We start from the raw sequence: 15,608 nt of genomic DNA on the forward strand, positions 1-15,608 counted from the left end.
ATCTCCTTGTCAATGCTTGGTATTGCTGTTGTTTTTAATTTGAGGCACTTCAGTGGATGTGTAGTGGTATCTCATTGTGGTTTTAATATGCACTTCCCTGATGATATTGCGCACCTTTTTTATGTGCTTATTTGACATTTGTATCTTCTTTAGGGTAGTGCCTGTTCACATATTTTGCCCATTTTTTATTGGGGTTATCTTTTTATTGAGCTGTAAGAAATTTTTTCTATGTTCTGGATAAAAATCCTTTATGAGATCTATGTATTATAAATATTTTGTCCCTGTCAGTGGCTTGCATTTTTGTTTTCTTGATACCTTTTGAAGAGCAGAAGTTTTTAATTTTGATGCAGTCCAATTTTAATATATTGCTTGCTTTTATGGTTATACTTTCTGTGGGCTGGGAACTCTGTACTTACCCAAAATTGAAAGATTTTCTCTTTTCTTCTAGAAGTTTTACAGTTTTAGCTTTTAACTATTTCAAGTTCATTTTATGTATGGTAGAAGGTAAAGGTTGAGTTTTTGTTTTTTTGTTTTTTTATATTCAGTTACTCAAGCGCTATTTGTTGAAAAACTGCCCTTTCCTGTTGAAATACCTTGGCATCTTTGTTGAAAATCAGTTTACCATGTACTGTAAGGTTTATCTAAGCTGTGTATTCTGTTACACTGATCTGTTCTTATGCCAGTAACACACTGTCTTGATTACTAGCTTAAAAACTGTAATCTTAAAAATCAGTGTGATTTTTCTAACTCTGTTCCCCCTGCCCAAAAAAATAATTTTGCTATTCTTGTTTGTCTTTCTATATATCTTTTAGAATGAACTTATCTCTATTTAAAGTCTGCTGGGATTTTGATTAGAATTGTGTTGAATCTATAAGTCAGTGTCGGAAGAATTGCCATCTTAATGTCAAGTCTTTGAATCCATGATTGTGGCGTAACTGCATTGTTTTAGGTCTACTTTCATAATGCTTTTTAGTTTTCTGTGAGTAGATCTTCCCATATTTTTAAGTTTATCCCTAAATATTTAATATTCCTGATGCTATTACAGAGTGCTTTTAAAATCTTATTTTCCAATTTGATAGTACTACTTAGAAAAACAATAGATTTTTGTATATTGACCTTGTAGGCTATAAGGGTCAAATGTTCTCTCGCTGAGTCTCTTTGGTCTGGTTCCATTTCTGGTGTACCTGGAGAGCAGTCATGAGATACTTGCAGCATCTAGACTCAGGTTTGGTGTGGGGGGAGTGGTGGAAGAGGGCAAACTTCATGGCTCGTTTTGAAACTAGTAGAAGTAATTAAGGGAAAATGAGTATTTCTGCATTAAGGTTTATGGCCAAAGGCATAGCTGTCAGTAAATACAAATTTGCCTTGATTTTCCCTGGCCCTTTGTATTTGTGGCTCCAGTAAGAAGCTTTTAGATAGAGGTGGCTGTGCTTTGAGGAAGGACTCTTGCTTTCCATGGTCTTCCGGTCAAACCACCTTAATAGTTCTACCAATATCAAAATATTTTCTAAAATATTTGACCTGGTTGTTTAGATCGTCTTCAAGATTATGAGATGGTGTTAAAATTACTTGTCTGCTATATCCTATTGGGACTGGGTAAGATCTAATAACAGCCAGTTAGACAATCAGAACTTTACTATATAGAAAATTTGAAGCTCTAGATGGCCTTGAACAAGTTTCCCAGAACAAGAAACTATCTGCATAACATAGTTGGTAAGCCTTATGAATAAATGTGGAATAAGGTATATATGTGGATTACAAGTAATATTGAGAGTTTTTCTTCTTTGGCTTTTTTTGGGGGGGGTCTCTTTACTGCATTAAATACTCTAGCCTCCTGTCAAATTTTTTTTTTATTAAAATTTGTTTAATGTTGACATTATTGCAGATAACCCCCATTTCCTCCCCCCCCCACTTGTCCACCCCCCTCTGGCTCTCCCTCTTGCCTTCACCACACTATTGTCCATGTCCATGGGGTGTACGTATGTTCTTTTGCTAATCTCTTCACCTTCTTTATCCAGTCACCCCCACACCCCTCCTCTCACACCCACCAGTCTGTTCCATGTATCCATGCTTCTGGTTCCATTTTGTTCGTCAGTTTATTTTGTTCATTAGATTCGACATATAAGTGAGACCATGTGATACTTGTCTTTCTCTGACTGGCTTATTTCACTTAGCATAATAATCTCCAGGTCCATCCATGCTGTTGCGAAGGGTAAAAGTTCCGTCTTTCTTACAGCTGCATAGTATTCCACGGTGTAAATGTGCCACAGTTTTTTTATCCACTCATCTCCTGATGGGCACTTGGGCTGTTACCAGATCTTGGCTGTTGTAAATAATGCTATGAACATAGGGGTGCATATATTCTTTCTGATTGGTGTTTTGGTATTATTAGGGTATATTCCCAGAAGTGGGATGGCTGAAGGCTATTTTATATATATACTTTAAAAAAAAAAAATTTAGAGAGAGGGAGAGGAGAGATAGAAACATCAATAATGAGAGTCATTGATAAGCTGTCTCCTGTACACCCCCTGCTGGGGATCAAGCCCGATACCTGGACATGTGTCCTGACCAGAAATAGAACTGCCGCGTCCTGGACCATAGGTCGATGCTCAACTGCTGAGCCACACCAGTTGGGCACTGAAGGCTGTTTTTATAAGAATAAGCCATACCCAACAATAAAGGCATTGTTATGGACTGAATTGTAAACCCCCCCCCCATTCATATGGTAAAGCTCAAACCCCCAATGGGACTATTTGGAGATAGGGCCTTAAAAGAAATAATTAAGGTTCAATGAGGTCATAAGGTTCGGCCCTAATCTAATATGACTAATGTCTTTATAAGAAGAGAGAGACCAGGGATGTGTGTGCACAGAGAAAAGGCCATGTGACAATACAGCAAGAAGGTGGCCATTGGCAAACCAGAAAGAGAGCACTCACCAAGAACAAATCTGCCAGCACCTTGATCTTGGACTTTCAGCTTCCAAAACTGAGAAAATGCATTTCTGTTGAAGTTGTCCAGTCTGTGGTATTTGTTATGACAACCCTAGCAAACTAATACATATAACCCAGTTAAAATGATTTGAATAGATGTTTTTCCAGGTAAAATATACAAATGGCCAATACCATATGCAAAGATTCTCAGTGTCTTTAGTCAAACAGGGAAATGCAAATCAAAACCACAGTGTGACCACTTCACACCGGTTAGGATGACTATAATCAGAAACATGGACAGTAACAAGTGTTAGTAAGGAAGCAGAGAAATTGAAACCCGTATACATTGCTAGTGGGACTGTAAAATGAAGCAGCCACTTGGGAAAATTTGCAGGTCCTCAAAAAAATTAAACATAGTTATCGTATGACCCAGTAATATCACTCCAGATAGATATATAGAATTGAAAACATGTTAACACAAAAATTTGTACAGCATTATTAATAATAATCATGCTATTGGCATTATTAGTAACAGCCCCAAAGTGGAAACCACCGAAATGCCCATCAGCTGATGCATGGATAAACAAAATGTGGTATATCTGTACAATGGTATATTATTTGGCCATCAAACAGGAGTGGAGTACTGACTCACGGTACAATATGGATGAACCCTGAAAGCATGCTAAGTGAAAAAAGCCAGACAGAGGCACATACATATATTGTAGGATTCCATTAACACCCAGAATAGGCAAATCCATATCATGGTTGCCAGGGGTTGGGGGCAGAAAATAGGAAGTGAATGCAAGTGGGTATGTGGTTTCTTTCACTCAAGAGCAGTGATGGGTGCTCTCCGTGAACATACTAAAATACAAGGCAGATTTTAAAATACGTGAATTATGTTTCAGTAAAACATAAGCCAGAATCAGTGTTCTGGATGGGGAGCCTGAAGTAAAGGATGAGTGATTTTATGCTCTGATATTATGTTAATAGTGCTAACTTGTGAATGAGGCTTTAGTTTCCCCCCATGAACATGGGTGGTAAATGTGTTCGTGTGTATGTTTATATATGTGTGTGTATATATACATTCATTTATATGTAAATCTAGGTGTTGTCTCATTGTGTACATGGGAGAAGAGCCTCTTTCACAAGTAAAATACTATCTGAAAACATCACTTCTTAGGCATTGGTTAGTATACTTGGTGAAACAGAACTATTGCTACTTCTGTTGGTGAAACAGAACACTTCAGAAGTTTGAACCAGATGCTCTTTTTCTGCACCATCTCTGCCTCAGCTGGGAATCACTGTTCCATCAGGCCTGTGAAAATGACAGTCGTGTCTTTCTGACATCATCCAAAAATACTCTTAACAACTTGCAAATAGCAAACCGTGACCTCGCTTCTGGGGACTATTGCTCCTTGAAGTGTTTCCTCACACAGGCAGTCAGCATCACTGAGGAGCTTTGTAGAAATGTGCCCCCCACCCCAGACCTACGGGATCAGAAACTGTGTTTTCAAGCTCTCCCAGTGACTGATACATACATTCTAGAGAATTTACAAACAGGAAGCAATGCTGTCTCCCACCACCCATACAAACAGGGAGGTTTTGAGTACGCCTCCTACCTACAGCTTGGTTTCTAAACACCATTCTCCACTAAGCAGACCCAAGGCTGTGTACTATTCTTGCACCTTTTCTCTAAATTTGACATATCAAAATAAAAATTTTCAATATTCCAGTCGAAAAAGATACAGCAGATGACCTGAAACAAACAAAAAGCACACCGTTCTCCGAAAACCGAGAATATGGAACTCTGAGTGAACGTATTTATTTATTATAATCTCCAAAAGAATCTCAGTTGGTACAACTGCTTCTTTAAACCATATCACTATCAGGGTCAGAATTTAATTACAACCAGGCAATTCACAAAAAACACTTGTAAGCAACAAAACATGCTTAATATTTCTTTGAGGAGGTTTCCTTCGCACGTGTATAGCGTTATAGGGCGTGATACAAAACTGTTAGAAGGTGACTCTCCTGTGCCCAAGTTCTGCACCCCGTGTCTCCTTAGACTCATCCAGCATCTGCGAAAGGCTGATGGAACCAATCCTTTCACATCTCAAAGTAAAAGTCGTATGGTGCGTGCAATCTATCTGCCTCTTAGATTTGCAAGGATGTTCTAGAACATTCCTTAAGTAAAACTATGCACAAAATTTCGGGGGGGGGAACAAGCTGCTTAAGACTTTTTACTTTTATATTGTACACTTCAACTGGGTTGTTTATTGAAGACTTTTTAAAATTTATGTTACATTTTAAAAGTATCAATTTGTGGGGACAAAAGTAGAAAATCTTGGCCAGGATGTTCGTTTCTCCAGAAACCACAGTTTCTGGATAAATACATGTAGCTAGCACTAAACAATTTTCACTATGTTATTACACATAGCTTGGGAAAGAACTTTAATATTTTGGACTGTAATTTTCATGTGAATGTTCAACACCTCGGCCTGAGCTTGTTTATGAAAAACAAAAGCTAACGTGTTGCTTCGGCTCGTCACACCGGGAGGAGAGGGGCTACTTATACCTTGTATTAACAACAACGAACCTTCTCACAGAGAAGAACATACTTTAAATACCGTAAGTCATATTTACAACAGTAAAATTCACATTTCATGCTTTAGTGAGACGCTAAGTCACCCAGAGCCCTGCCGTGTCCTGGACGCGCGGCCCGTCTGCTCCGTGCGCGCTGGGCCGGGCGCAGCGCTGGGGACGCGCGGCCCGAGCGCAACGCGGCGCCTGCCCGTCCGGCAGAAACCCAGGGCCCACTGGGCGCCGGGCTGCGGGCCTCAGGGCCCCGCGAGCCAGCCCGACGATCCGGAGAGCGCTCAGGGCCCCGCTGTCCCTTTGCGGGGCTCCGGGAGCGAAAGCAGCGCCCCGAGCCCTGCAGACCCCCTCACCGCGCGTCCACTGCGCGGGGGCCGCGGGCGCCCGGGGACAGCGCGTCCCTCTGTCCTGGCCTCTATATGCACTTCTCCGAGCAGCTCAGCGTCTCGCTGGGGAAGGTGACCCGCAGGGAGCCGCCCTTGGGGGCGCCCGCGCCCTCGGGGGCCAGCAGCGCGCGCTCCGCGTCCGGCCCCTGCGAGGAGTCCGACGTCTCGGAGACGCGCAGAGTCCGCAGGGAGGCGGCGTCGCCCCGCGCCCTCGGCGGGCTCGCGCCCGGCACCCCGGGCAGCAGGCCCCCGCCCGCCGCGCCCGCCTCGCCCGGCTCGGGCGCGCACAGCAGGGTCTGCGACGTGCTGCTGATCTCCTGCAGCTCCCGCGCCAGGAAGGAGCGCGCGTGGCCCGACAGGGCCGACGACGTCCGCCTGCTGTCGGCGCAGCGCGGCCCCGCGCCGTCCGCGCCCGCGCCGCCGATGCGGCAGAAGAGGCACTTGACCTTCTCCATGGCCTTGCTGAGCACGGTCTTGCGCAGGAGGATATAGATCCAGGGGTCCAGGATGGGGTTCACGGCGGCGATGCGGATGGCCTGCAGGTCTGGGTTTCGGCTGACCTCCCGCACGAGGCTGGGCTGGTACAGCTGGTTCACGAACACGCGCACCTGCAACAGGCGAGATGCCCACGGTCACGCTATCATCGGCCAACCGGGAAAACGTTTGCGTGCAGGGGCTCTAATGTTCCAACAATCAGGTAACTGCCCTCTTTTCTGCTAATAAGCGCCCCCCCCCCAAAAAAAAGGGAGCAGCCCCAGGAAAACTACAAACTGCGCAATTACATTTGTTTCCTGTTAGTATAACTTGAAGTATTTTTTGTAACACACCACTTTTAGACTAAAGATGTCATACAAAAATGCAAAGCATGTACAGGTCTCTCACACACACACACACACGCACACACACGCCGTTTCCTTGAGAAGCATGTGATTAACTTCCCTCTGTGAGTGCTTTCAAGGTTTGGGAATTCTAATGAAGTGCGTTTTCTTTCCCGTCAATACCCTTTGATTTCTTATTCCAGCTGCCATTTAGATATTTAATTGAAACTCATTTTGTAAGTCAACTAACCGTCTAGTCATCACAGACAAGCCCAGAGATTCCTTTATTTTAGAGTCCAGAAAGAATATACCTGAAACTTTTAAGCCACTGTCTGGATCGCCTATCATCCAGAATGACCAGAGAAGTTTTTATTTCCTTCTGTGAGTCTATTCCCCAAACATCATAAACTCTTCCTGTAAAAACCGGTTCCAATCTTTTCCCTAACGGCATTCCTCATCTGGTTATTGCATTAGCCACCGAACTAGCTTCCGCACCTCAACTGCCCTCCTCTCCCATCTACCCTCCAAACTGCCACCAGAAGGTTATTTCTAAAAAGCAGATCTGGTCATGCTATTTGTCTCCCTGCTGCTTGCGAACTATGGTTTTGCTCAACAACTGCACTCAGTGACTCCATCCTGAAACTCCAACCAGAATCCCATTCTGCATTTCAGCTGGGAGATAGCCAGAGCTAAAGAGCACCCTGGACACACCAGCAGGGCTGACAGCTCATTCCAGTGCAGTCTGAGCTATTTCAGGCAAGAGGCAGGTGGACCGGCTCACATACCCACGGGCTAGGCACGGCGTAACTGAAGTAAACACAAGGAGACCCTAATGACTTGCTTGCTGTTTTGGAGCTTTATCTTTAGAAGTTAAAAAATTTTTCTTTTACCATAATCACTTATTTACTCACTTTTTTTTAAATAATTTTCATTTCAGAATGTAAAGTTCTTTCTAATTAAGTACACAATCTTGTGAGACAAAACATCTATGTTTTCTTCCCACCATAATCTCTACTGAGGTTTTCAGCTGTGTTCGGACACTCAAGAGATCCGCCTCCCTTAGATCTATGTGCCTCTTCTCAGATGAAATGCTGCTGAGACCTAGAGGTTTTGGGGAACTTATCCAGGTCCCCCCACTCCATTGGTGGCCCACTCTGGTCGGGCCTCAGGACTCCAGATGACTGACCTCTACGTTGCTTTTTCTGTTCTACCAGGCTGGCTAGCTTTCTGTTTAACAATTATTTCCCAGCAATAGAATTCTTGGTCAAAAGCATTAGGTTTACATTTTACTCATATCACATACTGTGTTCCTCAGGATAAGGGAAATGATGGATGAAGTCAGGCCCTCTGTGTGTACATAGACTCCGGGGAAAAACCTATGGCAGGGTTTACAGAACTTGAGACTTGCGGCCTCTAGGTGGCAGTGTTGCTCCACTTGGGTCGTCTTGGTCCCGCAGACCTTCCTAGGCAGCATTTTGCCAGCCATCTCCAGGACTCTCTCTTTTCAGAACAGAAACTTGGTTAAGTCTGAACTTAGCATTTCTGACATTTTTAAAATTTAAATGTTTTGTTGCTGGTTGCTCCCCACACCACTACCTCAAAGAAAACATGGTTACTAACGAAAGGAAGACACTTTTTGAACAGTTAAAATGGATGTCAAAGGAATGAAGTTTGTAGCTATTTAAAGGAATGTATTAGGGGTTAGCATTCTATTTTTACATTTCTATGACCTTTGAGAAAAGTCAGAGTTTTGGAAAAAAAAAAAATTAATAATGGGCTTTAATAATCAAAGGTGATGATAGCAAGGAAAGAATCATTTCTGAGCCTCACTTCCTCCACAGCAGTAATTAATTTTGACTACTGTAGAAGGAAATGAAAGGAAGCCTATACAATTTAATTGATTTATTTTGACAGGACAAAAGGAACAACAAACTTATTAATATTTTTTATGTGCACAGGAGTTCACAAAAAAGTGACTAAAAGCAGCTTATACACCCATCTTAACCGAGAAAAGAGGGCTTGGGCTCCAGGGAGGTCACATGTGGGGCAGTAACCAGGGGACATATGGGGGACTAGTGGAAGATAGGAGTTATTTTTTTAGGAAGGCTTATGCAGGCTCATCTTGGGGCCAGCTCTGTCTCCTGCGATAAGGGCACTCTCCTCACCCTGGTCCTGGAGGGAGGGAGGAAGGCCACCTTCATGGAGGGAAACCCATGCCATGCTTTTAGGCAGATAAGGGCAGGAAGCTAAGGAAGCCCTATTTTACAGCTCCACGGGGGAGGGGTAGCTACAATTAATTAACACAAGGCACAGTGTTAAGTGGGGACAGTGTTTCAGTCATGGGGTGTTCACAGGGTGGCAAAAACGTGATCAGAAAAGCAAAATTCCAAATTCCGGTGAAAACATTCTCAAAAGTTGGTTAAATGATTTTGAAGAGAAGTGAGACGAATGAGTTTTGCCTTTGCGACACGTTCTCAACGCTGACAGACCCGAAGTACAGAAAAAAAGACAGAAATGAATGCAAGCCCCACGCCCTTCGTGACACATGAGACACCGTAGCAACCGCTGCCTCACTTTCAAGGCTCCTTGGCTCGCTCTCCCCAAAGGGGGAAACCCCAGGTTAAGATGAGAACACCCTCAGCAATGTCACGTGGGTAGGTGAAAGCGCCTTTCTGGAATTCTCTTCCAACAGGCCACGTATGTTGCACAGATAAACACGTTTGGGCAGTTCCCAGTGTTGGAAAAGCCTGCTGCTGAGGGAAACAGAACCTCTAAATCGGGGGGGGAGGGGGGGGCATAAAAAAATTCACCAAATACAAACAACATCCATAATCCCTTGCAACTTTAAAAGTCAGTCTATTTTTTAGTAGCAGCAGATCTCTGCGTGTAGTTTATTGTTCATGTTGGCATGTCTTACAACCCCCTCAACTTCCCGAGGATGACTCGAGTTGCAGGTGCAGGAGAAAATATGACCCTTCTACGGAGTGTGTGCCCTCAGCAAAGTCACGAGGAGGCCGTTTGCCACAGAGGTCGAGGCCCGAGCTTCGGAATCAGGCAAACCCCCGCTCAGACCCGGCCCTGCTCCTTCTGACTTACGGACAGACGGTGAGAGCACTTAGTGAAGTGGCTAACACTGACCTGTCTGTGGGCTGTCCCTGCCCTTTGGGTGACCCGTGTGTACAAGCTTGGCCACGGTGGAATCTATCAATAATTTGAAGGCCACGGCTCAGAGGTAGCTTTTGGGTGCAGCTAATGTTTAAGAGGGACCTGTTGGCAGGGCACGCCTGACTGACAAAGAATGCTGAGCCCTGATGAAACCCATTCTCTGTCATTAACTGTCAAGGTAGAAACGCTTCCCAATAAGTGACAAGCTCCCGGAGCCGGGCTGGTGCGTGTGCCTACTTGTTCTGTGCCAACCGCATCAAAGAAGTGCCCTGTGTGTGCTCAGCTATCAACTGCCTTGTGAAACTCACACAGCTGTTACCAGAATTGTTACTTTTTTTCTCTGTGTGTGTGTGTGACAGAAACAAAACAAAACACATTAGGTAGAAAATAATGAAAAGAGTTCTGACTGGGTGGTTGGAGCTCAGATCTCCTTTGCTTTAGGTCATTAACTGGCCAGATACCGAAGGCAAATTACTTCATGTCTACAAGTCAGTCTTTACGTCAAAAATTTATTTCTGAAGTGTGTGTATATATACACACACACTTATATATATATATACTAATTTTCAACATTCTCCAAGCATACGTAAGAATCACTTCAGCTCTGGGGAAAAGACATCTTGTTAGTAGATGCTCAGTGAAAGCAGGCCTCGCCACAGGGCAGCACCGCTGGGGAGAGCGGGAGATGAGGGCTCACCCACAGCCCCCCCAAGCTGCAGGACACAGATTCCGCGTCTGCGGGTGAGGAAGCTGAGGGAGAGGGAGCGTGTTGGCCAGCCCCGCGTTCTTCCCAGAGCTTTTGTCAATGGCAGGCCGGATGTAGGAATACTTTTATGTTACTCCGCAGTCTTCAAGGTACAACAAATAGGTCTGCGAGGTTAGGTTATGACTAAAAAACTGCTTTTAGGAGTTGCTAGTGTTTTTTTGCTCAGCTCAATTGATTTGAAAAATCATCCAACCCTTCAGGTTCTGCTGTAACAGTCCCCAAATCTCTGGTGCTCCTGGACCTAGAGATGCGAAGCTCACTCGTCTGAAATCCCATCACGTGTTTTACGGCTCCACTTCCATTTCCTCCGGGAATCAAGGGTATCTATTTATGCAGTTTTCATGTGCCCTAATGAACCTTCGCTGATCAAATGCTGGGGAGGGCTTTACACAGACCATTAGTGTACGCTCAGCAGCCAGAAACACGCACAGGAAGCTATTTTCCTAAAGACCTAAGTTTCAGGCAGAAGGCTAATCGCATTGGCCATTGTACCCCTAACAGAGATTAATACTTGTTATTTCAAAGCCAGAAGAGAGGAAATTAAAGAAACAGTAAACAATACACAGGGCAGTGCCTGCATGGGGGGAAATGCCTCTCCCAACCCTGTGGTGTGACCGTGTAGTTCTGAGGCAGAGATTTGATTACAATTGTTATCTTAACACTAGTAACCACAAACTTAGGCACCACGGTTGACCTAGCTACACACTGACGCTGGACCTTAGGAGGCTGTCTTGCTTGCATATTGCTAAAGAATACAGTCCCTTTTATTTATCTTAAGGTGTAGACGCTGTCATTTCTTCAGCTTCTCCTGTGTTTAAAAAAACCAGAGACTGGCTGACAAGAAGCACCGTCCCACTACATGCTGTCATGTAATGCTCCTTGGAGGTTGTACTCACACCTGTTAGTTGATTATGACTCACTTTAGAAAATGTTGAAAGTTCAGCACAGTTCCTCATATCCACAACTAACCTCCCAGCCTCTTTCAGATGTCCAATCCAAGCTCTATGATGAGACATCCATGTTTTGAATAACAAATTAATATTTCCTCTTTATACCGAACTCTGTATCAACTGTCCTCTAGGGGCCACCATGGCTTTTTCTTCCCTTTTTTCCAAAAGACAAAAACTTGGCTGCTTTTCAGCGACCGTCGAGCTTTCTGAAATTCCAAGCAAACCGTGTGAGCAATATTAGCCCTTCCAAAGCTTCTCAGTGTTTTGAAGGGTTTGATTTTCCTCACATAGGATTAGCAACCAACTTGATTTGATAAAGTTGAAAAGGAGAGAGATGCTTCATTCCGTTTTTATTGGAACTGATGATCGGCCCGGCTGCTTTACATGCCAGACTCAGAAACCTTAAGCTTAAATTACAATAGAATATGAGAAACATGAAAAAACAAGGTTGCAAGTAGAAGCCAAAGAGGGCTGTGGTTGGGGACACATTTCCCTTTTAATGCTTCCAGTAACTGCTAAACTGTGGGTGGGGGGGGTGGGGAGTATGCATATCATTTTTGCATATCACTAACTTACAGTTCAATTGATTCTGAAACTAGACTTGGGTGGCCCAAACTAAAGGCTACCCACACTGAAGCCAATGCCACTCGCATGATTCCTTGTTACTTACAAAGGTATGTAAGAGCTCCCCTATGTGTTTCCTTCTTAGCTGAGCTGGTTTCAGTTTTCAGGGTAAAATTACTTAACATCCACTACACGTTAATGACTTTCTATAGAGTGCACAGTATTCATTACTTAAAATGTGGTTAATTTGAAAACCACAAATATAGCTCCCATAATTTCTTGCCTCTGGCTTCTCCAGTAATTTCAAAGGCTTTGTAATAAACGGCCCTGCACCACGGGCCACGTCCGCCCTTTCAGCTGGAGGAGAGCAATTCATCTGTGACTGTGAAGCAACCAGTGGCTTCACATGCTCGCCTCCAACCGAAACACATCTAAAAAGTGGTGCAGGTTGCTGACCTTCTAGCTCTGATTCCCCTGTTCCTTAAAGTGGACATTCCGTAAATAACCGCTCGCTTTGTCATTTACAGTTCTGCAAAACATAAGGCGGAGGCCCGAGAAGGGAGCCCCAGCAGGAGCTACGTTGCCTCTTCCAAAATCTCGTCTTCTTTGAGTTGCCACTACATACAGTAAAATATATTTATGTGGCTCAAGTGAGACTTAACTCCTTAAATTATATTGGGTCCTGGAATGGTTTAAAGCTTTTGACCAATTATATTTACTTCTGTTTATATAAACTGGCAAGAAGCTACTGTACACTGGCTCTCAGCCACCTCCAAGTTCCTTCCATCCACAGTCACTTTGATCAGAGATATAATATATTTTCTTAAAGAGATATAATATTTTTATATTAACTATCCCCGGGCAGTGTTAATAAGGGAAAGAAAAGAATAATGTGTTACATTTATTTTCTCTTGCTCCCAATCAGCATAAGAACGAGAAGTCATCTTTTGAGTTCAGAGTTTAGAATTTCCAGGCAAGCTGTGTTTTGAGAGATGAAAAAACTCAGAAGTAGTTGCTCTTAAGGGAAACTCCAGATAAAGTATTGTGTGCATCTGCCCATTTGTTTCTAGTGCATTCCGTCCTAATGACAGGCGATGCACAGGAGAACTAGGTAGGTTTCCAACTTTTCTGCTTATAACATTTTAAAAGTTAACTCAGAGGCCATTTTATAGAAGGTGATGTCCTGAAAACAAAGTGTACCCAAACCCAAACCCAAACCCACACACCGTCTGAAGGCCAAAATTCGAAGGGCTGTGGAAGGAAGGGTGATGTCCTGCTGTAAGAGCAGGGCGCGGAGTCAGAGAGGTCTGAGCTCTCACCAGCCGCAGAGTTTGGACCCGCAGTAAACAGGATGACCATCTCCAAAGCACCTTTCCTCTAGAATGGTACTGTACCTCTCATAGCTGTTGCAAATTCAAATTCAATACCCCATGTCCCTCAGCCTGCCTGTTACAGACCCTCTGAGAAACCCTGCTTTCCGGACCCAGCAGAGAGCGAAGGAACCATCCCATGCGGCAACTGTCACCCACACAAGCACTGAGATGTCCTCCCAGGCACAGCAGGGAAAGAGCCGGGAATCTAGCTGACAGTGGAGCTCTAGGTAAGGTGCGGGAGTTAAGACTAAAGAGAGTTTGTCTTCTAGCTCTAAAATTCTACAGAATCTACTCCCAAACCCTACACAAATCAACCACCCGCCCCCCAGATCCCACAAGTCGAACAGTGCCCAGGAGAGACGGGCACCCCTGGTGTCTCGGGCTCTGCTGCCCTCTGTGGAGGCCCCTCAGTGTGGAGGCCCCGGCTGAGTCTCACTGCAGCGGTTTCCCCTCCACATCTGATAAGAGGCGGGGGTTCCCAGAGGCTCAAGGCCAATGTCAGACAGCGACCGGTAGGGGCTGTCCCAGGAGGGAAAGGAAGCCAGGCTTTCGGGAAGCACCTGCCACATTTCGTTAGGGATGCGGTCTGAAGGGAGGCTGGGCCCGCTGAGATGCTGAGGGTGGGGATCCCAGCCCCGTCCTGGAGACGTGCCCACTGCCCAGGGCTGAGAGGGGAAGGGGGTGAGGATCCCAGCCCTGACCTGGAGACATGTGCCTACCGCCCAGGGCTGAGAGGGGAAGGGGGTGAGGATCCCAGCCCCCACCTGGAGCCGTGCGCCCACTGCCCAGGGCTGAGAGGGGAAGGGGGTGGGGATCCCAGCGCCGTCCTGGAGACATGTGCCTACCGCCCAGGGCTGAGAGGGGAAGGGGGTGGGGATCCCAGCCCCGACCTGGAGCCGTGCGCCCACTGCCCAGGGCTGAGAGGGGAAGGGGGTGGGCATCCCAGCCCCCACCTGGAGACGCGCCCACTGCCCAGGGCTGAGAGGGGAAGGGGGTGGCCATCCCAGCCCCGACCTGGAGCCGTGCGCCCACTGCCCAGGGCTGAGAGGGGAAGGGGGTGGGCATCCCAGCCCCCACCTGGAGACGCGCCCACTGCCCAGGGCTGAGGGGGAAGGGGGCGGGGGCGGGACGTGCGCCGAGCGCAGCCCCAGGCCCGGCCACTCACCACGAGCGGGATGGAGCAGATGAGCACCACCAGGGAGGTGGCCACGAGGAGGATGACCATCTGGATCTCGGCGCCCGCGATGCGGCGGAAGCTCCGGCGGCGGCGAAAGTCGCTGAGCCGCGGCAGGGCCGGGGAGGCGCTGGCCGGGTGGCCGCGGCCGGCGGGGGCGGCGAAGGCGAAGGCGGCGGCCGGGTGCTGCTCGGTGCCCAGCGAGGTGCGGCGCATGAACTGGCGGTGCATGCGGAGCAGCGCGCCGCACACCAGCACGTTGCAGAGCACGGTGGCCAGGATGAGGAAGGAGCTGAAGCCCGCGTACATGTAGGAGAAGGCGGCGTGCGCCGTCACGTTGGTGGTCCAGTCGATGAAGCACCAGGTGTCCGGGTACTGCAGCCGCGAGCTGCCCAGGCCCATGTTGGGCAGCGCGCAGAAGAGCACGTTGGACGCGTAGACGGCGAAGAGCGTGAGGCCGGCCAGCCGCTTGTCCACGTAGTGGCTGTAGAAGTAGGCGTGGTTGATGGCCAGGTAGCGCTCGATGCTCATGGCACAGATGATGCTGAGGCCCGACAGGCCGAAGAAGAGCAGGATGAAGGTGCTGTACTCGCACAGCGCCTGGCCGCCGGGCCACTGGCCCTTCATGTACGTGGCGATGGTCACCGGGCTCACCAGCAGCGTGCCCAGCAGGTCGGTGACGGCCAGCCCGCACACCAGCGTGTAGAAGGTCGTCTCCTTCTGCTCCTTGCGCGACTTGCACAGCACCACGATGGCCACCAGGTTGCCCACCACCCCGAAGATGAACATCACCGCCGGGATGGTCACCGGGCTGTTCAGGGAGGCGGGCGCACCGTCCGCAGGGGTGGCCATGGTGACGGCCGGCGGCACCCGGCCCTGCAGTTCCA

The 15,608-nt window shown here is 46.8% G+C and overlaps 1 protein-coding gene across 1 annotated transcript; it reads right to left on the minus strand.

Moving 5' to 3' along the window:
* Positions 1–5,505: 5,505 nt before the first annotated feature.
* Positions 5,506–15,608, minus strand: PTGER4 (prostaglandin E receptor 4). Its single transcript, XM_087815047.1, has 2 exons — positions 14,713–15,608; positions 5,506–6,519 (listed from the first exon to the last, which is right to left on the minus strand). The coding sequence occupies exons 1-2, from the start codon at positions 15,571–15,573 to the stop codon at positions 5,941–5,943; spliced, it is 1,440 nt and encodes a 479-aa protein (XP_087671173.1). The 5' UTR covers positions 15,574–15,608; the 3' UTR covers positions 5,506–5,940.

Source organism: Miniopterus natalensis, chromosome 3, assembly GCF_054644295.1.
Source record: "Miniopterus natalensis isolate mMinNat1 chromosome 3, mMinNat1.hap1, whole genome shotgun sequence".
Classification (NCBI taxonomy): Eukaryota; Metazoa; Chordata; class Mammalia; order Chiroptera; family Miniopteridae; genus Miniopterus; species Miniopterus natalensis.